At 36.7% G+C, this 25,571-nt stretch overlaps 3 protein-coding genes across 7 annotated transcripts; 2 read left to right on the top strand and 1 right to left on the bottom strand.

The window, feature by feature from the left end:
* Nucleotides 4,438-6,383, top strand: LOC109713662 (omega-hydroxypalmitate O-feruloyl transferase). The gene is made up of 2 exons (XM_020237833.1): nt 4,438-4,965; nt 5,179-6,383. Exons 1-2 carry the CDS (start codon nt 4,492-4,494, stop codon nt 6,103-6,105), a joined length of 1,401 nt encoding a protein of 466 aa, XP_020093422.1. The 5' UTR covers nt 4,438-4,491; the 3' UTR covers nt 6,106-6,383.
* LOC109707149 (CMP-sialic acid transporter 4-like) lies at nt 9,612-18,023 on the top strand. 4 transcript variants are annotated; one of them, XR_002215425.1, is made up of 17 exons: nt 9,612-10,099; nt 10,619-10,835; nt 11,587-11,703; nt 12,324-12,380; nt 12,844-12,921; nt 13,042-13,086; nt 13,755-13,814; nt 14,175-14,297; nt 14,598-14,675; nt 14,859-14,928; nt 15,764-15,871; nt 15,976-16,109; nt 16,203-16,279; nt 16,691-16,739; nt 16,838-16,901; nt 17,040-17,416; nt 17,601-18,023. XR_002215425.1 is itself a non-coding variant. In XM_020228266.1 (16 exons), the coding sequence occupies exons 2-15, from the start codon at nt 10,695-10,697 to the stop codon at nt 16,886-16,888; spliced, it is 1,188 nt and encodes a 395-aa protein (XP_020083855.1). In that variant the 5' UTR covers nt 9,612-10,099; nt 10,619-10,694; the 3' UTR covers nt 16,889-16,901; nt 17,601-18,023. The 4 variants fall into 4 exon arrangements, 1 of the variants encoding a protein (XP_020083855.1); XR_002215423.1 differs by having other exon boundaries at nt 17,309-17,416; nt 17,601-17,863; XR_002215424.1 differs by lacking the exon at nt 9,612-10,099 and adding an exon at nt 10,342-10,468 and having other exon boundaries at nt 17,309-17,416; nt 17,601-17,863.
* On the bottom strand, nt 18,487-24,149 carry LOC109707165 (PTI1-like tyrosine-protein kinase 3). Of its 2 annotated transcripts, none has more exons than XM_020228278.1 (9): nt 23,804-24,149; nt 22,063-22,198; nt 20,873-21,126; nt 20,611-20,737; nt 19,979-20,252; nt 19,644-19,776; nt 19,124-19,210; nt 18,827-19,036; nt 18,487-18,739 (listed from the first exon to the last, which is right to left on the bottom strand). In XM_020228278.1, exons 2-8 carry the CDS (start codon nt 22,154-22,156, stop codon nt 18,887-18,889), a joined length of 1,119 nt encoding a protein of 372 aa, XP_020083867.1. In that variant the 5' UTR covers nt 22,157-22,198; nt 23,804-24,149; the 3' UTR covers nt 18,487-18,739; nt 18,827-18,886. The 2 variants fall into 2 exon arrangements, with proteins under 2 accessions (XP_020083867.1, XP_020083874.1); XM_020228285.1 differs by having other exon boundaries at nt 18,831-19,036.

The raw sequence follows: 25,571 nt of genomic DNA, 5'->3' as shown, positions 1-25,571 counted from the left end.
GGATCAATTATTGTATAGGTGGAAGATTTATTGTGCCATTTATAATTTATTATTTATTATTACACAATGTGTTATATTGTTTTTGACTTGGAATTTTGTATTGTGGTGTGAATGCAGGACTATAAAAAGAATCCGAAATGGAGATTGTGTCATTAAATGCAGAGATTTGTTTGGTTTATATTTCTTGGAAGTTTCCCAGGGGTTAGAGATGGAAGGTGTAGACTACAAAATCATATTTATATATATATTCATATTTTATACATACTATATACGTATTCGAATCCGAATAAAAATGTGTATCCTGAATATTCAAATCTGAATCCGAAATAGATTGAGATTTGACCGGTAATTGAGAGGTAGGGTAAAGTGGAAGGAGCATTTTTATGATTTAGCTCAAAATTTTTGAATAAAGACTCGTAGTACATCTAATCAAAAAAAAAAAAAGAGTTTTTATGTCGTTGAATGTTTTCAGGCTAATGTGAACATCGCGGATTTTTGTTCAATTAATCTTAACATGGATGGCACGGATGCATTGCGTGCACGAGAATTTCTCGAGAATTTCTCTCGCATTGGGTTGTAGGAATTTTCCACATGGTTCGGAGAGTTTCATCAAAACGAGATTTAGGGACCATTTGGATTGAGGAAAAATGGAGATGGGACGAAAATATATAGCAATACTTTTTAATTTTTGAATATAATTATAAAAAATATATCATAACGAACTAATTGTGATATACAGAACATAATATTATATAAAAAAATAATCTAGTTTTATCGTATCTTCTCAATACATATAATGTAATCTTTCTGTAATTCTAAACGGAGCCTTAAATTTTATTAAGAAATCGAAACTCAAGATACCTAATCAATAAACTTAATCAAGCTAACGGGAATCATGAGCCTTTTGTTGTGTCCAAATTTATCTCGAATGAAAAAATAATTTGGATTTTCCTCAATTATAAAATTTATATACCATTTTATATTACATGTATCAGCCAAAATTATAAAGCCTCCAAGTTGCATATGTAAGTCAATGTAGCAACAACAAAAGATTATTCTCTACATCCGGTGCGCCACGTCGTGCATACACCACAGTCCCATCTCCCTTCATTTCATCTGACCTTTAAATTTTCACCACTTTAAATTTTTAAAATTTTGTATTTAAAAATTGCGCGGATATTTGATGGGAATTATAATGACTGAATAGACTGAGACGGTTTCAGATCAATAATATATAAAAATAATATTATACAGTATTTTTAAAAATAAAAAATTTTAATAAAAAATATACGAAGACATTTTAAATAATATATAAAAATAATATTCTAATAGATTTAACTTGGGCCGCACGATGGCCGTAAACTTAAACATGGGCCATTTGTACGGCCTCTTTTCTTTCAATCCCAAGCCCGTTAATTCCAGACTCAACCATGGATGGGAACCCGATTCGAGCTCGAGTCGAGTCGAATAATCTACCACGAGACTGATCTGACCCACCCTAACCATTTTGAAAACTTTTTTTTTGTTTTTGAGATAAAAGTAACATACTACCGCTTCGTTTATTTTTTTTAGAAATAAACTTAGCTGAAAATGTGAATCAATTAGAATTCGATCTTAGGATCTCGAGTATCAACTATCAAATCCTTTGTCACTTGCGTTACAGACAGATGGTCTATTTTGAAAACTTTTAAACTCTTTTTCAAGCTTGTTCAAAGCCTATTTTTGTTCTGGAAACCATCCAAGCAATCGATACTGGACTAAGGAACGAGACCGTCGAATTTCAACAGCGTATAATGCTGCTCGCATCGTTTATTTTTTATATATATAAATTTAACTGAAAATATGAATCAACTATGATTTGAATTTGAAATCTCGAGTACCAACCAACAAATTCTTTGCCATTTGTGTTAGGAACGGTCGGTTTTTTTTTTTTTTTTTTTTTTTTTTTTTTTTTTTTCTCAAATGTGGAGAGATAAGTAAATGGCTCCCAATATAAAAGCTTTTGCCATATGCAAACTTTAATAAATGCCCTCAACCGACACTTCACGAGAGTGCTACGTAGCTCAGTGCCATTAACAACAAGGACCCCATATTTCCCACAAAATTAAAGGAAGAGTAAAATTGCGTGAAGATCCCTCAACTATTTTTTTCTTAAAGAAAAACCCTGTCGCGAATCTGTTAATAAAATAGCCCTTTATTATTATTATACTATTAAGGCGCAATTATTTTACCTTCTTTAGAACAAACACAGTTTTCTTTAATTACATGTCTTATAGTGCTATCATCTTCTTAACTATACAAATTCACTTTCATATGCCTAACTAATAAGCTACAATATATATATATATATATATATATATAACCTTTGGTTAGAAAAATTACTCAAATTTCATATTTCTTTCGACATCGACAACATCATCGATTTTACAAGTCGGTTTGACTAGCTTGATCAGATTGCGGACGAATTCTTAATACAGTTCAGTGAAAAAATTAGTCGAATCGATCGAACTAGTCGGTGGACCAATTGCTGAACCTGGCAATTAAAACATTGATAGCAGTGGACCCTAATGTTCTCAGATGAGTGATATATTGCTTCTTAATTTGGATAGTCCTGTGAGCTCTGACCTGTCTCCTTCCCAAAAACTGTCACTTGATATATCCGTACGCACAGTACTCAACAATTAATGAACAATATCATAAATGTAATTCAATAAATGTGGTCTAAATTATCTACAGAATCTATGTATATAAAGAGATAAAAAGTTTTGCTGACCCTATTATCTAAGCATCAGATGTTTCGCGAGTCGAAGTTTTTATTCCTAAAGAAACAGATGTTCAAACTTACGATTTTCGATACGTAGAATCTTTTGAATATCATACAAATTTGATCTCGAGGTTTATGTACAATAGAGTTTTAGGAGTGCGGTGCATGTGCATCGCGACAATGAATTAATTTCACCTTCTTTGTTGCTTTTATTTGCATAGTACAACTTAGTCCTCTCTGATCAGTCATGATGCAGTTGCTGTGTCGTTCAGTCGACAGTAAATGCATGCGCATAGGCGCAAAATCTTTCACTGCTCGTAGCTTATCTCCTAACCAAACATTGCCTTGGAAAATCAGTCATGTAGATCAGAGTCATTTGGAAGATTATATCAGATCGTAAAAGACAGATAGTGACGCTAATGCAGCGGAATGTCATGCTCTGGAAATTCCACATGAAATTTACGTAAACAGATGCATATTTTTCTTATGTAATGCATACAATCCATTAGTTTCTACAACAGAATATATACTCTGCACTGTATTCCCAGTTTCTCAGAGACCTATGCATGCGGTGCAGAAACTGTCATATCCTTCATCTCTAAGCAGCGCAATTAATGTATCGGCGATCCGTGCTTTATCTTGAAAACAAAAATGATCGAATCTGCAAGCGATTATTATAATAGTTTCGGTATATATATAAGAACTAGCATATTCTAATGTTGGTAATCAGGGCTTGGATGTTCTGATCAGCGATTTGGATTCAGCAAGTTGTTAATTTCAGAATAATATGTAACACTACTTGGTTTCATCTCAACCACTTCTACTAGTGAGGCTTTCATGAAATTTTTTAGTACAACAACTACTAACAACAACTACTACTAAAACATGTTCTTTGGCTTCATCTGCTGCACAAATTTTCAAACATAGCCATTAAAACAATTAAATGGGTACCAGTAGGGATAAAATATTCAAAAGAAAGAAGCTAAAACTGTTAGAGAATCCTGCAGGGACAAGTGTCCATGCATGTATAGTTGAAAAAGAGATTGCATATTCAAAGCATTATAGTTGGAAAATACCTCTCTGCTTTCCAACATCACTAGAAAACACAAGGAAACAATATATAGTACACAGATTTTTCCTTGAAAAAAAACACATGAATATTAGAACATGTTAGAATTATGAATTCAACAAAGAGTTGAATGACCTTGCAGGTACCTTGTACCATCCTTTTCCTCTATGTGGAAGAACTCTATTTGGTGAGTCATAAATGTTGGGTGACCAAACTGAACTAGCTAGACAACAAGCATTCATGCCATAACTTCTTTATAGCATCCATACAGTAAAAATTAAGATGAATTCCATGAAGCAATAAATTAATCAATGCCAACTATCCTTCACAAGAACTTGCTCACTTTGACTTCTCTTTTAATTCCTTTTAATTGAAGTCACATGCAGATCCTATCCACCTTACAAATTCTAATTGATTTGATTTGATTTGTACCCCCTCATTCCCAACCCATAATTAGCTACTTAGTGACACTCTCTAGTTAGCCACTGGCTAGAGTGCCTTTGTTAACAAACCAACCACCACACACATCATTAAATAAGCAAACAAACTAAATGGCTGCATATATGTATATATGCATGCATAGCCAACTCCTGAGCCCCAGAGCTCATCTCCAATACTTTCACATCCCCTCCTACTTCTTTCTTAGAAACCAAGGAATATGGGAGCCCTGTATGAAACACCACCCCCCCTCCATGATCTCAAGGTCACCCTCCTAAGATCCACAACTATCCATCCTAAAGAGAGAAAGGAGAGGAGGCTGATGTTCCTCTCTAACATAGACAAAGTGCTCAATTTTGAGGTGGAGACGGTCGACTTCTTCGTCGCGAATAGCGAGTTCCCGCCTGAGGCGGTTGTCGAGAAGCTGCGGTCGGCGCTGGAGGAAGCGCTTACGCAGTACGACTTCTTGGCGGGAAGGCTGTGTTCGGACCAGAAGGAGAACGGGAGGCTGGCGATCGACTGCAATGCAGCCGGGCTGGAGCTCATCGCAGCGGCCAGCGAGCTCAACCTCAAAGAGATCGGCGACTTGGAGTACCCGAATCCGGCTTTCGGGCAGCTGGTGCCGAGGACTGGTCGACCAGAGAACGAGGAGATCAAGCGGGGAGTCGGAGAGCAACCTCTCATTGCCTTCCAGGTTTTGCACGTACAACTCATGAATGAGCTTATGCATGCATGCATGCACGTATATATATACATTCCTTCATATAAATACACCTGCAACGAATTAAGCACATTCATGCAAACATAAACACGTAAACATAAAAATGCATGAGCATATGCACGTATAGATATGAACTATAACATTTAAAATATTATTATCTAAAAAATTTATACTAATAATGAACAGGTAACGTCGTTCAAATGCGGGGGGTTTGCAGTGGGCATCACCAACAACCACATCACCTTCGATGGCATCAGCTTCCTGGCCTTCCTCCGCAACCTGGCCGCCCTTGCCGCCTCCCTCCCGCTGCCGTCCCCTCCCTTCACCGACCGCCGTCTCCTCTCCGCCCGCTCCCCTCCCCTCGTCGCCTTCCCCCACCCCGAACTTCTCCCTTTCCCCACCACCACCACCGCCACTGCCACTACCACTACCACTCTCTTCTCCTCCCCTTCCTCTCACCGCCTGAGCTTCTACCTCTTTCGCCTCCGCCCAGCCCACATCGCCACTCTCAAGTCCAAAGCCGCTGCCGCCGCCGCCGCCGCTACCAGCTTCAGCGTGGTGGCGGCGCATCTGTGGCGGTGCAAGGCCCTCTCGGCAACGTCGAGCGCCGCGTGCAAGGAGGAGGACGAGGAGTACACGCTGGGGTACGCGGTGGACGTCCGGGGCCGGCTCGTCCCGCCGCTCCCGAGCGCGTACGCGGGCAACGCCGTGGTCGGCGCGCGCGCGTCGGCGCCCCGGCGCGAGCTCGGAGAGGAGGGCTCCGCCGCGTTCGCGCGGCTCGTGGGGCGCGTGCGCGGCGCGGCGGAGCGGGTGACGGACTCGTACGCGCGCTCGGCGGTCGACTGGGGGGAGCTGCACGAGGGGGCCCCGCGCGCCGACGTGTTCATCTCGTCCTGGTGGAGGCTCGGGTTCGGCGACGTGGAGTACCCGTGGGGGAGGCCCCTGTACACGTGCCCCGTGGTGGGCCCGCAAAGGGACGTTGTACTGCTGTTTCCTGTTTTGGGCGGAGTGGAAAAGGGCGTCAACGTGCTCGTCGCGCTCCCCCCCGAGGACGCCGACAAATTCCGGAGCCTCTTCTACGACTTCTTAGCAGAGGATATATTAACTAACTAGCTTACCTACTACTAATGCTACTTAATTACTACTAATAAGAGAATAATAATAATAATAATGGTAATAATGTAGCTTAATTAGAATTTTTATGAGGTTGGAGTATAGTAGTAGCCTCGATCTTAATTATGTGATATTATCACCTAGCTAGCTGTTGGTCGTTTAGATTATTAGGTGGCTTGCTTACTTTGGCTTGGTAATTAACCTCTGTAGCATAATTATGTTATGTTGGGATATAATTAATTAATAATTTCTTGCAAATTCTAGAAGCTTTATGTAATGGCCGAGTGAAAAACGTCCATCGTCGTTTCCCGATTTATACGACTCGACGCTGCTTTGAGAATCGTGCCCAGTTTAACTAGGCGATGGTAACTGGTAAGGAAGTAGGGCTCATCGATCCCGGCCATAGAATTAATATTTGCCAGGTTTTGGCATCCATAAAATTTTATTTTAAAATTGGTCCCGTCAAAAATTTATTTGCAAAAATAACTCTGTCCCTGCCACGCAAGCGCCACGTCAGCGCCACGCAGGCAGGGCAGGAGTTTAAGTTGAACATGGTAAATGGTTCACCGTATCCAATACAAATATCATATTGGACACGGTGAATCATTCACCGTGTCCAATATAATTGTCCCCACTTAGTCAAAAATTGGCTAAGCCGAGTTAGTTGTATTGGACACGGTGAATCATTCGTCGTGTCTAATACAACTACCTAGGACTTAGTCATATTTTGGCTAAGGCTGTATTAGTATTGAATACGGTGAATGGTTCACCGCGTCCAATATGATATTTGTATTGGACACGATGAATCATTCATCATGTTCAACTTAAACTCCTGCCCCGCCCGCGTGGCGCTGACATGGTGCTCGCGTGGCAGGGGTAGGGCCATTTTTGCATATAAATTTTTGACATGGTCAATTTTAAAATAAAATTTTATGTAGGGACTATTTGCAAAAAAAAAGCCCTGAATCCTGATGTTCCGCATATTATATGGAAAAAACTTCAAATACCCCCCTTATAGTTTCACTCTTTCTCACTTTAGTACTATGTGGTTTAAAAGGTATCAAGTTAGTACCTTATAGTTTCACACTTTCTCACTTTACTACCATATAGTGTAAAGTGTATCAAGTTAGTACTCTATGATTTAATATTTCATTAAGAGAAAAATAAAATCTCAGGGTACTAATTTGATACAAAAATAAAATCACAGAGTACTAACTTGATACACTTTAAACCATAGGGTACTAAAGTGAGAAAGTGAAAACCACAGAATACTAACTTAATACACTTTATACTACAGGAGTTTTTTTTGAAGTTTTTCCTATATATATGATCTGTACGTAGCAGGTCGTAATTAATAAACTGTCAGCATGTTGACATTGAGTAGATCAGATCCCTAATTAAGGTATATATGTTATGTTATATACACAATATTCTGATCTCTCTCCCTGTTGTTTCGATCGAAGGGTGCAACATGCATGCAGTCTCCTGAATGCTGTTGATATTTAAACAATTCAGCATCTTAGTTTCAGTTCAGTTGTTCCCAATCTCTCATCCTACGCTCTCGCGGTCGTGATCAATTCTAGCTCGATCGATATATATATATTGAGATTACGATATTGATCATGTCCAACTTTTGGGGTAACATAAATGTAAAAAGAGACTGCTCTTTTTAGGTCTCAAGTTTTAAGATCTTCAGAAATGAGGAAGGAGAGGTCAAAATGCGTAGCATGCATGTCGACGCATTGTTAGATTTTTTTTCCTTTTTTTTTCTGCTATCGCGAAAATCGTATCATAAAAAAAATTGAGTTGTGCTAGATCGATGATCAACTTTAACTTAACTTGTAATCCTACAACAATGCAAATGTAATAGCTATCTTTTCTTCGCTTCGTCACTTGTTGTTTATAAAAGTCCAAAGAAATTAGTAAACCCTTGACATCAATGGTTTCTTGTAGCATTAGATTTACTTGCAATGTTACGATAAGAGAGTGGTAAAAGAAAAAAAAATAGAGAAAAGAGGAAGAATTTAACCGGTAGACATAATTCAATTAGCAAAGGGTTAATTTTACAAATATTAAAAATTTAGAAGGATGTATATAGATAATTTTAAATTTTTAAAAAATATATCAGTTATTTGTATAATTTTAAAGGATATACCAGTAGTTACCCCTAAATATTATTGCTATGTGTTATTTAAGATATATACATTATATGGAGAATTGATATTTTAAAAACTAAATTTGATATTACGGTTATTACCTAAGCAAGTTATGCTCTTGACGATTTTGACTTTTACGCTCTAAACAATATTAAAAATAGTTCAGAAAATATCAATTCCCTTTATATGACATCACAAGAAAATGGTGAAGAATATTATCTCTACATGATATATATATATATATATATAGAGTCCGGCTCCTATACTTTTATGAGTATTGGCTCCCTTATACTCATAAGTTTTCGACACTTAGATTTATTCCATTAATCATTTTCATCCGTTAGATCAAATTATTTAACGAACTATCCACTCAACCCTAGGGGACCATTATCATTTTAAGTAGGGGTCACCATCATCCTAACCACACATCTCATTAATCAACGGTTAAAAATTTATGAGTATAAGGAGGTCTATACTCATAGCCCCAGCCTATATATATATATATATATATATATATATAGAATTATGTTGGAATATTATCAATAGCACTAAGGATTTTGTGCTATTAGTTTTTTAGTCATTGAATTGAGAAATGTGTGGTTANATTTAAATATTTTCTTTTGAATAGAACACATTTAAATATTCCACCACCCATAACGCATGTAAGATTTTTAGAGCTACATATACTTGCTAAGAAAGATCTCTCTCTCTCTCTCTAAACGAGCAAGAGATTAGGAGAGCAAAAAAGTCAAGAATATTAAGTAAAGAATATTAATCTAAATCTTCATAGAATCCAATCCAGCAATGCAGTAATTACTGTTTGAAGTTCTCCTTATATAAAAAGTCTCCTGGAGATACGTACTTGTCCTTTTATATATATATATATATATATATATATATATATATATATATATATATATATGAAGTCCGCCTACTATTCTCTTATGAGTATAGGCCACTTTGTATTCATAAATTTTCGACCGTTAAATTTATCTTTTTAACCATTTTTATCCATTAGATCATATTATTCAACCAACCAACCACCCACCAATCACCCACTCAATCCTAGCTAGGGAACTGCTATTATTCTAACCGCACATTTTCATCCGACGATCGAAAACTTAGTACAAAAAAGGTATAAGAGTATTTTGGTCTCCGCCTCCGCTTCCACCCACTTTTTCGACAAGAAAAAGAAAAAGAGGAAAAAAATATATAAGAATATTTTGATCACCGAACCTATAAAATTAAAGAAGATGGTCCAATTTTACAATAACTCAAAATTTATAGTCTTTTTTTTATGCAAATTTGCCTAATTTAGGTAACTTTGTTTGGTCTATCAAATCAAAATGAGCAGCCAACACACAGGTGGCATTGAGAGCTGCGTGCGCAATACCCGGAGTTGGGTGTATCTCCATCTCCCGGAGGAGGTGGGAAAAAGTAGCGTCGCAGCACAAACACTCGCCAAAGCGACGCCGCGGCGAATCCAATCCAATCCTCCTCCCTCTTCTCCATCCGTCTTCTACTACGCATATATAAATAAATAAATTCGACTCCGAAGCATATTCGCTACGGATATTTCTCTTTCTCTATTTCTCTCCTCGCTCCTTCCACTTCCTATTTTTCTCGATCGCGATCTCCATCTCTATCTCGATCTCGATCTTGATCTCGATCTCGATCTTTTCCCAGAAGCTTCTTTTTGGTTCTGATCGCTAGGGTTAGGGTTTTGGCCGATTTGGGCGGTGCAACGAGGAGGCTTTGATCGAGGGGCTTCTGGAGAGCGGTTGAGTTGGATTGGGTTTCGAGCGTTTCGCGATTTATGGGCTAGATCTCAAATTTCGGTTAGGGTTTTAACGGAATGCTTGTTTGTTTCTTTTGCATTTTAGTTTTATTATTATTATTATTATTATTTTAATGGTGGCTGCGGGATCGAAAGCGATTCCTTTGTGGATTCGAATAAAGTTGTTGGTTCGTCCTTTTCAATGTATTCCCCTACCTAATTAAGCTTGGGATTATGTGGTATGTGGCAACGATTTGTTGCTTTGATTAATAAAGTTGGATTTTTCAAAAAAAAAAAAAAAAGTTAATGGCATTTTGTATGCGTAATTTGATTGAGTGTGGCATGCTTTAGTAATTGGGGTGAGTGTGTGGCGTTTTTAGGGCGCAGGCATTGTTGCAAAATTTTGATTCTCTATTGGTGATAAGGATGAGTATGTTATGATTTTTTGGGTGATAGATAGTATCTTCTTTTGCTTAATGTTGGTTCTTACATTACCTTCTCTTAATGTCTTCTAGTTTCTGATACTAAATGCATTACATAGTTATGTCTTATTCCAATTGTTTTTCTTTTTACTTGTTAGTTTTGTGGTGGGATTTCGTGCATATATTGGAGGAATCAGATAAAGTTTACTTGTTGAGCTGCTGAAGAACACCATCATGGAATGCAACGTCTGTCACTCTAAATTGCTCAAAACAGTTTCAAAGGCATACGTGAATCATCGAGGCAATGTATCATCTAGGCAGCGCGCTCTTAATTTTCTCCTAGTCGGCGGTGACTGCATTTTGGTTGGCCTACAGGTGATTGATACTACAATCAGATTGATATTATTTAGTACCATGTAATCCCTGATTGGAGTAATTGAGTGTAGAGAATTGCTTTCTTCCTAGTATTAATAAAATTTTGATTTTACTGAATTGGCGCTTAGTTTGAATTTTGTCTTGCGTGGGAAGTGGGAACATGATCCTGCTATTTGCGCACGCCAAACCAATTTGTACTTTTTGCTAATGTAAATGTGCATTCATCAGCTGAAGGTTCCTCAAACTTTTGTGTTAGAGCATCTGCAACAAGAATTAATAATTTTCTGATCTTTTTGTTGTTCTAGTTGAGTTGGATCTTTCCCATTTGAGTTAGGTTCTATGGCAATTGTTAATTAGAGAATTAAACAATGCCAATTGGGAAGTTATGAGAGGGTATTTCTGGAAGGCTTCCGATAACAGTGCTACCTTATGTTGTCCGCGTCATTTGGTATGAATTTATTACGTTAAACTGCATTATCTGCTATAAATCATAAAAAAGCAAAGGTAAGATGATGCGGTTTTTAGTGTGGAAGTTATCTGCTATGCCAATCTTTTGTTTTCTTTTTCACTGTTCAGTTTAATTTTTTTGGTTTGTCTTTCACTATTTAGCTAATTGATTTTTGCACGTGCAAAGTGCAGATCTTTTGGGGAATTTTGATTTTCAACCGGTTACAAGAATAACAGTTTTTGTCGCCACTTATTTTGCAGCAACAGTTTAGCAGTGACTGAATAGATTTTCACTTTCCTGCAGCCCATTTTGGTGTATATGTCCAAGGTGGATGGGAAATTTAAATTTAGTCCAATCAGCGTGAACTTCTTGACAGAGGTTGCAAAGGTTCTCTTTGCCATTGTCATGCTGTTATTCCAGGTTTGTCAGATAATAATTTATTATTCTTTTAATTTGCTGCCTGATTACTAATACTTTATTGTACTATCCATCCAAATATAGATAAAGCCCATAACGTGTGCTAGGTCTCTTCTTAGATCTCAATATCCTCATTTATCCGTTTCTTTTTTGTAGATATTGTGACATAATAATATTAAAAGCCAGACAACCACTTGGGTATGCAGTGCTGTTTCAGTAGTGGAGGTGCCTTGGCTACTAGAAAGTGCTTAAGCACCTAGGCAGTTCAAGCACATAGTGCATATGTGGTGCTTACAACCTTCTCTTTGGACAGTTAAACAACATATTGAATGATTTGCATGTTTCATATTTGGAGAAAATTCTGTACTCTGTTGCTTTCTATTACGCATTAAATATAATCATTCACGTATATGAAAAGTTTCCCATTGCTAATATTTTGGTACGATCTCTGCTGCACATGGATGCTTTGGGTACATGTAATCAATTGCATTGATACACTTATTTTATGCAGTTTGTAACTTTGAATGACTTCTCCATGTGCTTTTTCTTCTTATTTGTTCTCCTTTTCGTATTCAATGTGCATGGAGTATTTACCTGCTGCTTATGCCCACTATGAATGACAGGCTAGGAGACAAAAGGTCGGAGAGAAACCTCTTCTCTCGATTTCCACCCTCATGCAGGTAAACAAATGTTCCTGTGATGATACATGTACATCCTATCTTATATGAGTTATCATTTGAAGATAATTTTTGTTATGGGTAGAGCTGACTAGTTTTGTCTTTAGTGAAAAATGTAATTTGGATTTTGGGTTTTTGTTCTTTTGTATGGTGGAATGTGGCGGACCCGTATGATCTTTTTAGGTCATTCTGTATATGCCATCTGAAGTTGTATTGGCCTTTCCAAAGGAGAAGACTAGAGGTTGGAGAGTTCTGATTCTAGAATTTTTCTGGGAGGCATCTTGGATAGTACTATAACTGATAAGGGGAAAGGAGAAAATTTAAATTGTCAATACTAATTTTCATATTTTTGTTTGATGTTGCTATTGAATTATATTCTGAGACACTTATTGTTTTCCTATATCTGTTCAGTTTCTACAAGCGAGAAAATGACAACTATTTGCTGCTAATTGCATTTATTTTTCAGGCAGCTCGCAACAATGTTCTTCTTGCTGTTCCTGCTCTTCTTTATGCCATCAACAACTACTTAAAATTTGTTATGCAGGTAAGGATTGTTGTAAAGCTGAGCATTAATAAGTGGAGAATGACTTAAGGCAAGAAAGTTACATTATCTTTTCACTGCTTTGTGTATTTTATCTGATTAATGCTCCAACACTTTCTGCAGTTGTACTTCAATCCAGCAACTGTGAAAATGCTGAGCAACCTAAAGGTACTGAATGTTTATGAACTTGCATTTGTGCAAATAAATATTATCAAGCCTTTTGTTAATCCAAAAATAGACTTTCTTTTTAATCAATATTTATACATTCGATTGAATCATGCTTAAACAACCATCAAAGCTATAGATCTTACTTTAGATGTTTGTGGGAGCATGAACAATCTCATTCAGAATGCTATTTATCCTTCAGTACTTCACTTTTCGGCCTTAATTTCCTGCATTTTTCTATTCCCTTGAGAAGTTCTTACTTTAGAAGAACTGTAATTATGAAGTGTTGAATATAAATATTAAAAACACTGTTTCTCTGGTAGCTTAAGCTATTGAAGATAAACGTTTGTTTAACATAATTTATCGTGAAGGTTGTTTGATACAGGCACTTTCATGTTGTTATTGCTTGTTAGATTGTTATTGATATTGTGCAAACTTTTTAGCCCAGCCCTGTCCTTGTTATTTAGTTCTCTCTACAAATCTTCACTGGCTCTTCTGGCATTACAATTACCAGAATTGCAGATATTTATGTCGATCAGAAGAGTCTAGGACGTTGTCCTTCTCTTGAACTCTGTTAATCTTTTGAAATTATAATAACTAATGTGTGAATTTACTTCACGTTCATGCAATCAAATTTATCTCTAATGGCACTTTGTCGACTACTTCTGTAGGTTTTGGTTATTGCTGTCCTTTTGAAGATTATAATGAAAAGGCGCTTCTCCATCATTCAGGCAAGTTTTGACTTTATTAAGAATGCTATATGACATTTGACATTTGGCATTTGACTATTGAGTGTTGAACCATATAGAGGACCAACTGACCTTACTAATAATCATGCCATTTGAGATGGCTTTTGAGGGACGAACAAATTGAACTTTTCTTTCATGAATTAATCCCAAAGTGCCATGGATGAGTAATATTGTTTTCTGTCTTTCAAACTTTAGAACTCTCTCTCTCTCTCTCTCTCTCTCTCTCTCTCTCTCTCTCTCTCTATATATATATATATATATATATATATATATACATACGAAAAGTATTTGTCAGCTCTGCCATTTGGTGGTGCTACTTAACCCTTTTTTTTAATTGGGCAGTGGGAGGCCCTTGCTTTATTGCTTATCGGAATCAGTGTCAATCAGCTTAAGTCGCTGCCCGAAGGTACCACTGCACTCGGTCTTCCTGTGGCAGCGGGTGCCTACCTATATACACTAATTTTTGTAAGTCTTGTTTTTCTTATTCTAATATGTAATTTTTCTTATTCTAAATATTCATTCTCAAGAAACATATTAGCTGAAAGTTTGATCAAATGCAAACTAGACTTCTTTTAGAAACCTGTACAGTGCTATACTCTCCATTAGTCTTATAAATGAAAATGAATTTGTAACGAGATACACTATTAGTTATTGAGTGAGTAAAATAGCTCATAAAAATAGATTATGTTAAGGAAAACTAGAAGTCCTTTTAATCCTGATCTTGTATTAATTACGTTTTCACTTCTTGGCTGAAAAAAATTTCAGGTAACAGTTCCCTCAATGGCTTCAGTTTTTATTGAGTATGCTCTGAAAAGCCAATTTGAGACAAGCATATATCTTCAGGTAACTTTTCTAGCTCCAGAATCTAGCTGCATCCATGTTTATTGATACTTTGCAATCTTGCACATGCAGTAAGCTCCTCTTTCGTGGTGTGATTTGAAATATTTTGTATTTTGTAGTCATATATGATGTATACTTCATTTCAGATTCATTTTAACTCATTAATGTTTGTTTTTCCATCTGCAGAACTTATTTTTGTATGGCTATGGTGCTATATTCAATTTTCTTGCCATTGTTGGAACTGCTGTCTTCAAAGGTAATAGTCAAGGAAACTCGATTGTCACTAAACCCTCCATTATACTTCTGCAGACTCTAAAGTGTAAATATACAGATTTTCAATGTATTACTTTATCTTCTACAGGGCAGTTTTGATTTTTCATTTAGTTTAAAGCAATATCTGTGTCAAACATCATTATCCTTGAAATGTAGTTTGAACCACTTCTGCTTATAAATATGTCTGTTGAAAAGACAAGAGACTTGGCCTTTGCATGCTACTGATTATAATTACTGGACTATCAATGTATCCTATTAAGAATTGCTTAGAGATTTTCAGGCAGGTTCATTAATAAGATAATGAAGAGGCATGGAACTGGGCTACTTAAGAGTACAGCTCCTGAGAGAACTTAAGGACCAAGGAGCAAGTTGTTGTTCTTGGTTGTTAGACATTTTCAGTCCTAGTACATCAAGGTTGAGTTAAAATTTTGTCTTAGGGTGAAAGGTTGATCGGTTGATCCAGGTTGTCATTTTCATAGTTCTAGTTTATCAAGGTTGGGTTAAAATTTTGTCTTAGGGTGAAAGGTTGATCGATTGATCCAGGTTGTCAATCAATTTGAGAACTTTGCACCTGGTTATCTCAACCTAAATTTTGATACGATTTGAGTAAATGTATTCATAGGTGTCTCAGTTGATCATGTCAATTATACTCAACCAGTACACTAAAAAAAGTCCCATTATTTTTTTAATGCCCTATTCTCATCGTACATGGCTAACCTTTCATTTAAGGCATTTGAATTTAGATACTTTTATACAAATTTGTTCAAAACTGAAATACATGTCTTGGTAAATGTTTGGTTTGCATCTTGATGCTTCAGGGCCTGGTAGCTTTGACATCCTTGAAGGCCACTCAAAGGCTACAATGTTTCTTATATGCAACAATGCAGCACAAGGCATTCTCTCCTCATTTTTCTTCAAGTATGCAGGTAAAACTAGTTACTACAGTTTGTGAGTTAAATGTCTTGATTTATTCAAAGAAATTTTATTGTTCTCCTCGGATCGTGACCTACGGTAAGAATTTAATATGCAGACACAATACTGAAGAAGTATTCATCGACAGTTGCTACAATCTTTACTGGCATAGCATCTGCTGCATTGTTTGGTCATACTCTAACCATAAATTTTGTCTTGGGGATATCAATAGTATTTATATCAATGCACCAGGTAAGGACTACTGCACTTTAATGCCAATGACCTTGATCTTTTTGTCCTTCCTTTTTCACCTGATTGTATTCATGATGATGCTTTTCTTGTCAGTTCTTTTCGCCACTTGCTAAAGTCAAAGAAGACACGCCAGATAGTAAAGTTGAGATGATGGGTGCCCAGGATCTCAGGTTTGTTGTCTTATTATTGATTCTATTGTTGAAAATTATGTGGTCCTTGGCATCTCTTTCATTTGCTTGACCCATTGCTACATAAGTTTCTGCCTTTGTCTTATGGTCATTACTTTCCCTATAAATTCTATGCATGGTAACTGCTTTCCAGCAATTTGAAACTGGAATACATTAGGTCTAATTTTGATGCCTTTGATTCACGCTCTGAAATCCATTATTTGTCAGTAATAATTAAGCTCTCTTGATATATCGAGGTTTCGTATATGTTCTTTGAGTTGGTTATGTTGGATGCTTCGTGGTAGTCTGTCGACGTTCATGAGTTTATACTTTACACATGAGTATCAGTATTCATTTTATCCAATGTCTTTGTTATGAAGCTGCATAATATTTAAGAATGCTTATATTTTACAGGTCAAAAGAAGCATCCTTCATTAATATGACAGCTGGTGCTGGTGAAGATGTAAGTATCTTTCTACTGCTGAGGAAGTGAGGATTTCATAGCAGAAGCTTTTTGATGAAAAAAATTAATGAAGTTTTTTTTCTGTTCTCAAAATTCAGGCTAGCCATCGTGTGGTACCAGATGAAAGAAAGCCACTTCTTCCCACCTAATTTTACTACCATGGCAAGTTTCTGACCCCACTTTTAGGAAGATCATCTTTTAAATGAATAAATTTTCACGATCTTTGTAATTTGGAAAGTGATTATCCATGGTGATATGCTAGGTTTAAATGCTTTTTTTTTTGTTGATCTTCCCCACTAGGGAGAGCTGCTACAAGAACTAAGCTGATCATTTACTAGTAGAGTGTTAATTTGGAGAATTATTTTTTCCACCGCCCATGAAGTAAGCTTATTATAAGTCTTAACTCTTGAATATGTAGATCACATTGGTCTTAATAGAACTTCCTCCGCACTTGCTCTTTCTCATTTTCAGTATATCTTGTCTATATTTTATGACAGTATTCGTAAAGTTCAATCATAATAATCGAGCTCTGAGTTGTTTGAATAGTTCTCTTTTTGAAATCTTCCCAGTTGATGCTGTTCTCTTTTTGAAATCTTCCGAGTTGATGCTGTGAAACCTGCTGTCTTAATTAAAAGGTTAATGAATATCACCATCCAAGATCAACCAAAAAGAAAGTGGTGAGAGCATTTCTTATTGATTATTGTAGTGTTCAGTGTATAAGCAAGCCACTTTGATTTGCTGCAGTGTGCAAATACAGGGAGTAGTTTGCCCTCTTTAGTAATTTTATCCCATTCTTTTTCTCAATGTTTCCTTCTGATTCTTTTCTAATATAATTTCTTTTGGAACATTTTGTTGCTGCAGGAATTTTGAAAAGAGATCATTTGCGGACATGATTCATCGATAATGATGTGGTTCTAATTATTATAGAAAAAATAGAAGAGAAATATATACATAGGCAACTTTCTTCCATAGATTCAAGGCATGTAATCTGTAGCTATTGACAGTAACGAGAAGGATGAGAGCTGCTTCTAGATGGAGCAGCGTGGGAGACAAAAGCTTTACTGAAGTTTGTGAGGGTATTCATTCGTGGCGTATTTTGATTGTTATAGCTTTATTTCTTTTGAGAGCTGAATCTATCCTAAAATTCTGTGACAGAACCTTTTTTTCTGTTCTTTTTCTGGACTTTTTTTTTTTTTTTGGCTCCGTGCTATGTAAAGATTGGATAAGTACAATTTATTCATTCAAAGGAGATGCAGAATCCTGAAGTTTACTTGCACTGCATTTTGTTTGTGCCGTCCTCGATTGTAATCTTTTGCAGATCATAATCTATTATTTTCACTTGAGCTCTTCCAGTTCATGCAAGCTCAGTTTTCGCACCCTGCATGTACTCATTAGGGGCTCGTATACACGGCTACAGATATTATGAATATCGGTTTCTTTGGGTGCGGTTTGGATGTGAAGCCTTTGGGCAACATTTATTAGGGAAAAAAAAGGGGGAAAACAAAGAAGTTATTCTCATGCAATTGTTTGATGACGAGGTAAAGCACTACACTGCACCATTAGCTGTTCAAACATGATCCCCGCTACCCTTTCAGCTCCATCAAGGAAAACCATTATGAATTAACAAACTTGTAAATTCAATAAAGCATAAGGCATGTGAACATAGTAATACAAGGCATAAGGACAAATAGGGTGATAGGATAATCAACCACAGAACCAATACAAGACAATTAGGCAAAGACGACGATAAGCACAAAAAGAAACAAATAATAATAACAAGTTGTTTAAGCCGAATAGATGTGTTTATTTGAGGTACAGAACATTTGAGCTGTTTATGATATAAGAACTCTCCTTACTCAACTTACCATTGCACGACTTCCGAGAGAGAAGAGAAAACACAGCAGTCTCTGCCTGCTCACACAACAATAATTGGCAACTGAACATAAAAGCTCTTTGCCGTAAGAAGGAAACCCACACGCAATAAAACAAGATGTTGTGACCTGTCAAATGGATGTTACATGTGAATTCATGTTCTTGAAATCCAATTAGATAAACATAAAAAAAGGGTGAGGGGTAGGATGCGTAACCTACAAAGACATGCCAACAAGATATGCCGCTTGTTCTTTTTTGTTCTTAAACCCCAGAATTTAACTATCCGGAGTTGCGGCAGGTGCAGCAGCAGGAGGTGGTGCCGCATGCCTATTTACGAGGAGTGGAGATAATGCCTTGACCACGATGCTCATATTGGGCCGGAACTCGGCTTCGTATTGAACACAGAGAGCTGCCACTGCAGCAAGCTGCACAGAACAAAATATGAGATACATGTGCCTCATACTTATTGTTTTGAGAGAGAGAGAGAGAGAGAGAGAGAGAGAGAGAGAGACCTTAGCAACTCCTTTTGGTGGATATTCACCCTTCAACCTAGGGTCTACACATTGCTTGACCTTGTCCTCACTCAACCTCGGAGTCGCCTGAGATGATATGAAGGTGGAACACATGATTAGGTGAACAATCATATTAGGATGCTGGACGGTTCAACTACACGTGCAGTACTCCTAATCAGTTTGCACGTAAGGAACACTCTAGAATAACAAACAGTTAAATCTTCAGGAAATGATACTCATTGAGATTGGTGATTCAACACATCTCCCAAACGAAGTATGTAACAGAATCAGCCTAATATGACACTAGAACTAGGTCAAATTTGTGGCCCAATATAGGAGCCATTATCGATATAGATTGTCCTAGTATATGACATCTTATGAACTTTCACTTCCCAACTCCTAACATTTTTGTTTTTTTGGTTAGATCAAAGTGATGCTACAAAATGACATGGCATTGAAGAAAAAATCAATATCAACATCACATTAGTTAACGTGGGTTTCGTAGGCAATAGATATTTACCCATGTGACGAGACTCTGCTGGCCTCTAGGCATTGTGTGATCCACTGGTTTCCTTCCAGTCAGAAGCTCCAAAAGAACAACTCCAAAGCTATACACATCACTTTTCTGAGTCAGCTGGCCAGTCATAGCATACCTACATAAAGTCAGCACATCAATGGTCATTCTTAAAAGAGAAAAATCAGTTCTCTGCATTGTGTGGAGCAAATAAGAAATTCTATCTTTAGCTTCCTAACGAGATGAGTGATATCTTGAGTTAGACTGCATACTTAACCGAATAACCAAATTACTAATATTATATATCTAACTGCATTAATATATGAGTAAAAGTTCTTTACTCTGGTGCATGGTAGCCAAAGGTTCCCAAGACACGAGTAGAATGAAGACGAGCAGCCATATCAGGAGCCTGATTCGAAAGATTGAAGTCCGCGATTTTTGCTTTGAAGTCCTCAAATAAGAGAACGTTGCTCGATCTAATGTCCCTATGTATTATAGAAGGCTGAACTTTCTCATGAAGATATTCCAGTCCTTTGGCTGCGTCAATTGCAATTCGAACCCGTTGCATCCAGTCAAGCACCGGGCCAGGTTGCGCACCTTGGACTCCTTTTCTTCCTGTTGATTATTAAAAAAAAAGGAAAGGAAAAATTACCATTCATTCTCACACATGTAAACAGCAGCCCTATAATCTAATTAGCAATTAAGACTTGATAAAGATAGAGATATTTACATAATACACTAATATCCCTCCAAAATCAACATTTTTATTCTATCCGTCAGACATACCATGCCCCCATGAATGTCACAACTCCCAGCTTAATAATCAGGATATTTCTGCAAAGAACTGCACCTTTCATGTAGCATAAATGAAAAATCAGATTTTACAGAGGTCTATACATAAGCAGATGATTTTGCAGGGATATATACGCAAGGGGCCCATAAAGATCAAGCGACAAAGGAGGAGCTGCCATACCGTGCAAAACATCATGGAGGGAACCCATTGTTGCGAATTCATAGGCCAGTATACGAAGGTTTCCTTCCACACAATAACTCAACATTTCAACGACATTTTCATGCTTCAGTCTTGATACCATTGAGACCTGATGTAAGAAGGTATAAATCGTCAAATCTCAGGGCCTATCTTGAAAAGGATAACTGAGTCAAAATAAAATTGCTTCATATACTAAGCCAGAGTACGAGAGAAGAAGCGAAACAAAAATTAATAGCAATCAGACCTGGGTTAGAAATTCAGTGTTCGACTCGGGCTCAGATGAAACATCAAGTTTTTTTATTGCTACTTGTTTCCCATTGTTTAAAGTTGCAAAATAGACTCTTCCATATGAACCTTCACCAACCAAAGCCTTTGATCCAAAGTTGTCAGTTTTTTCTTTCAATTCTTCCAATGATAGTGCAGGAACTTCGATTGGGGGAGGTGCTTTCGGGGGTTCAGGTTTGGCAGCAGCAGAAAGCTTTGAACCCCTTTGGAGTCCTATAACACAAACAATAAGAACTTAAATAAACATAAGCAGTAAATTAAAAGCTAACATTACTTCCAATATATCGAGCATTACTACATTCCTACAAAACCCACGGTGATACTTTCATTCTTTTCCAAAGATAATATGGCAACCTTACTAGAGAATCCTAGAATAAGGACAAATTGCCCAGTGAAAAAAGATTATGCAGGTCTAAATGTCAGACAGATACCAAGCTTAAATTCTTAGGAAATAAACAAGCTGCTGTCAGGGGAAATGTGAGAGCTGCAAATATGTTCTCTCTGATTCCACAATAAGTCCAAGGAAAAACACATTCTACAATATATGCATAGATTTGAGATTTCTCACACTGAAAATTTTACATTCTATAGTAAATGTCTTTATATCTTCATTTGAAACTAGGTAACAACATTAGAGTTTATAGTGTCATCTAATAATATGTCCTTTGATAAGAGAAAGTTGAGGCAATTAGGGGTTCGCAATTGCCTTGTTATCTACATGGACCGCTTAATCACTTGAAATTCAAGCTTCAAAATAGTTTAAAAATTTTAAAAGGCAATTGCACAATTATCATGGCTCAACTACAAATCAGCAACATAAAAAATAGAAGGCAGCTATCTGTGAAACCTTCAAATCAGCAACATAACCAATCAGCAACTACAGAAGGCAACATAACATAAACATAAAAAACAGAAGGCAACTACAAAATCAGCAACATAACCATAACACTGGAATAGTGATAATAAAAATGGAAGTAAGAAGCAGCTATCTGTGAAACCTTCAAAATGTCTAGCTTGTACCCTAGCAGAAGGCAAGCACTACAAATACCATAATCATAAGATGAAATAGTTTATCTAGCAACAATTATTAAAGTAAGAATTCGTTCGTAGATGCCTTTAAAAGACAGATATGTACTTATGCACACATACCATCTATATGATTAGTCGTGCTTTTGAGATGCGCATTCTCATGTTCATCATAAGATTCATCTACTTGACAATTACAGCAAAGCCAGCGGCGCATTGTACTCTTCTTCTTTATGCCTCAAGTTTGTGGTGCATATACCTTTTAGACCAAGCAGTGTATCAAATCATTAGCTATTGTGAAAATATTAAAAGATCGAAAACACAAATCAACAATCAAAACAAAGTAAAAATATGTGTGAAAAAAGGCACTATCATTAAACTTAAGTTAAAAAAAAGTTGCAGATTTTCTATCCATGCAATGGAAAGATACCCCAAAAATTTCAAAGCAACTTCCCCAACTTACATGTCCTCTCCCTCCAAACATAAATCATCTCATTAACCACACTCGCCAAACATGTGTTTGGTTTCAGAATAATCAGAAGCAGAGCAGATTGGTAGCTACTGATTATAAAATGAAAAGAGAAGGAAAAAAAAAAAAAAATATGCTGAAAGAGCCCGATCTAATCAGTTCGAAATTTCAACCGGGCTGATGTCTTATATACCAATTAATATATAATGGCATGGATCCAGCAAAACATAAATAAGCCTAACATTCATTAGACAATGCGGTACAAGAATTAGTCCGTGGCTCACACCCTCTACATGGAGCTACAATGTGGTCCTACACTCCACACTCTTCTTTTACCAATCAGTTTTCTATGTCTTCAAATTCACAACTACCATTTTCCTACTGAATCAGTAAAAGCCAACAATATAATCCTGTCATGTGATGCAAAAAGACGGATTTACTTTGTCAAAGCGTTGATATATTTGTGATCTGCTATGCTATGGTGATTTCATTAATACCATTGGTACCTCTATGAGAGTAGAGAGGGAACAACAAATATCTCAATGCTTCTATATTGCCCCTTCGTTGAAATCCAAGTTAATTTTATTCCACTCATTCCACACCTAGAAAGGCCTAGGTTTTATAATATACACTGTGCATTACAAAAAAAAGTTGGAAAATTCCTTCAAAATAATCACACAGATAGTTATTCATAGGTAACTTATCCATTCACAAGATTGACCTATAATAAGATTGAACCAACCATCAACCGTACAAAACTAAGACAAAACATAAAATTCCTTACTTCCCAATAATAATAATCATAACCTTGCCAAAATTCCTACAAGAAAAGAAATTGAAGCCAAAATAACAATTTTCGGGACAAAAGAAACGTGGGAAAAACAGCTCGAAACCCCAATTACGATAAATCGCTTTCCAAGATCTACTTACTTATGCTCGCCCTTATTCCCACGAATCACCACGCAATTAAAATAAATCTCCGAAGCTCTCATCACCACCATACGAAAGAAAACGCGCCGAATACACACACATTTGAAAGCCTCCGCGGAAAGAAAGAATCGCCAGATATCAAATTCCAAACCGAAACCACACAACATCGAAAAGGAAAGCTAAAAGAAATTGAGAAAAAGCGAACGCCACAAAAAAAAAAAAAAAAAAAAAAAAAAAGCGATCCCTTTTCACCGGCCCTGAAACCCTAAGGCCCAAAATTCGATCTCTCTCCTACACAAACCAACCGGGAAACCCAAAAAGGAGCAAGCGAGATTAAATCAGCGAACGCAAACGCCTTCGCAAACCTCGATCGCGCAGATCGCAGCCGGAATTGAATCCACAACAGAACGCCAAATGATACAGAAGGAGGGGAGCGAGGGGAGGGAAAGATGGGATTATTCTTACCTCGAATCCAGGCGCGGGCGAGGAGGAAGCAGGTTCGTGCTCCAAAAGGTTGGGGTTAGGGTTAGGGTTAGGGTCTTCGGGGCGGGGATCAAAAGGAGAAAGAGGAGGAGGAGGAGGAGGAGGAGGAGGAGAAGGAGAGGAGGTCAATGGTGGCAAAACCTACAAATCATTGGGAGCAGCGGAGCTTCTTCGCACAAAGGCGCGTGCTCCTTTCCCTTCCCCTCTACGGTTTCGTCCCCTTTCCCTCTCCCCCAATCTCTCTCTCTCTCTCTCTCTCTCTCTCTCGCGTTCATCATTTGCTCTTATTATTAACCTTTTTAGAAAAAGGAACGCGGAGAGAGAGAGAGAGAGAGAGAGAGAGAGAGAGAGAGTTTTTGGGCGGTGCAGGGATTCTTCGTTGGGTGGCAACGGATCGGGAGCTGGACGACCGTTGGATTCGAGGACGGGTGGTTTCGTAACAAGATGGGTTAAAATGTCTCAACAGTCCCTGTATTATTCCCATATTACAAGGTTTTTTGGTTCCTATTCTGGCGGCGGCGTTGGACTAATAAATGAACGAAAAAATGCAAAACTTATTTAGCATATAAACCATCTTAAATACGCTATCTAATCTTTCAGCTTTTCGATTTTGCTATTCAATTTCTTATTTATTTAATTGTGAAAGTTATATTATAGCTAAATTATTGTAATCTACTATATTTGCAGATAAAGTATTTTTTTTATTGTACTTTTTTATAACGCATAATGTATTTTTTCTGTAATTCTAAACTAATTTTTAGTATTCGACTGTTTATATGTTCTGATTTTTAATGTGAAATGTTTATTTACTGATTGCTAAAGTATAATTAAGGCAAATGAATCATTTATAGACTACAGGGGAAAAAATTGTTTTATAAAATATCTTTGGTTTTTTTAAGTAAGTTTATACATTAAACACAAATCCTGAATTATAACACATTTAAATAAAAAAAATATATGGTACCAAGTGGCAATACCAGAAAAGTATAGAGACTACCCATATATTTTACCCTGTAACAATTTTGAAAATAATAAGTAATAATAAATATAAAAGAGAGAAAGAGGGGTCAAAGTGCTTCCCTCTCATCTTTCTACTAATCAAATATTAATAAATTTGTCCTTCTCCAAAAATAAAATAAATAAATAAATAAAAATCAATAACCTTGCACCAGATGCCACACCACATAACGTTGAGAATAAAAAATAAAATAATATAATTAGCCAATCGAGAGTTCGAGACAGGTCGGCCGTCCAAGGTGGCATTTTACTTTCCTATATTTAATTAATTGGAATTGAACATTTTTTTGAAAAAGTACATATTCTATTTAATTTTGTAATAAGAATATAATCTTTGATGCATAACCCTGTCAAATAAAGTTCATACATACATATACACCCTTCAAAGTGTGAGTTTCCAGTTTATATTATAATGTTGATTCTCTTTGTACTACTATTAAAGTTCCTGTTTGGTTTCTAACTTATTTTTTAAAAAAAAATTTGACTCATTTGGCTCCAAGGAAAACACACATTAAGTTTCTAGTTTGAATAAATGAATCGATTGAGCAAGTGTAAACTTCATTCCTGATTACATATTCCTATCAAATATTATGCCTAATTAATGATGTTTATCTAATTAATGATCTTTGTTTAGTGTTAGCCCACAATACATAGGACTCAGATATTTTGAGAAAGTTGACCCCTTCATAGCTAACTTTTTGGCTACTATATTGGCGTGCGAGGCATACGGATT

Source organism: Ananas comosus, linkage group 1 (genome assembly GCF_001540865.1).
Source record: "Ananas comosus cultivar F153 linkage group 1, ASM154086v1, whole genome shotgun sequence".
Lineage (NCBI taxonomy): Eukaryota > Viridiplantae > Streptophyta > Magnoliopsida > Poales > Bromeliaceae > Ananas > Ananas comosus.
Note: the sequence above shows the minus strand (reverse complement) of the source record. Positions and strands in the feature narration are given on the sequence as shown.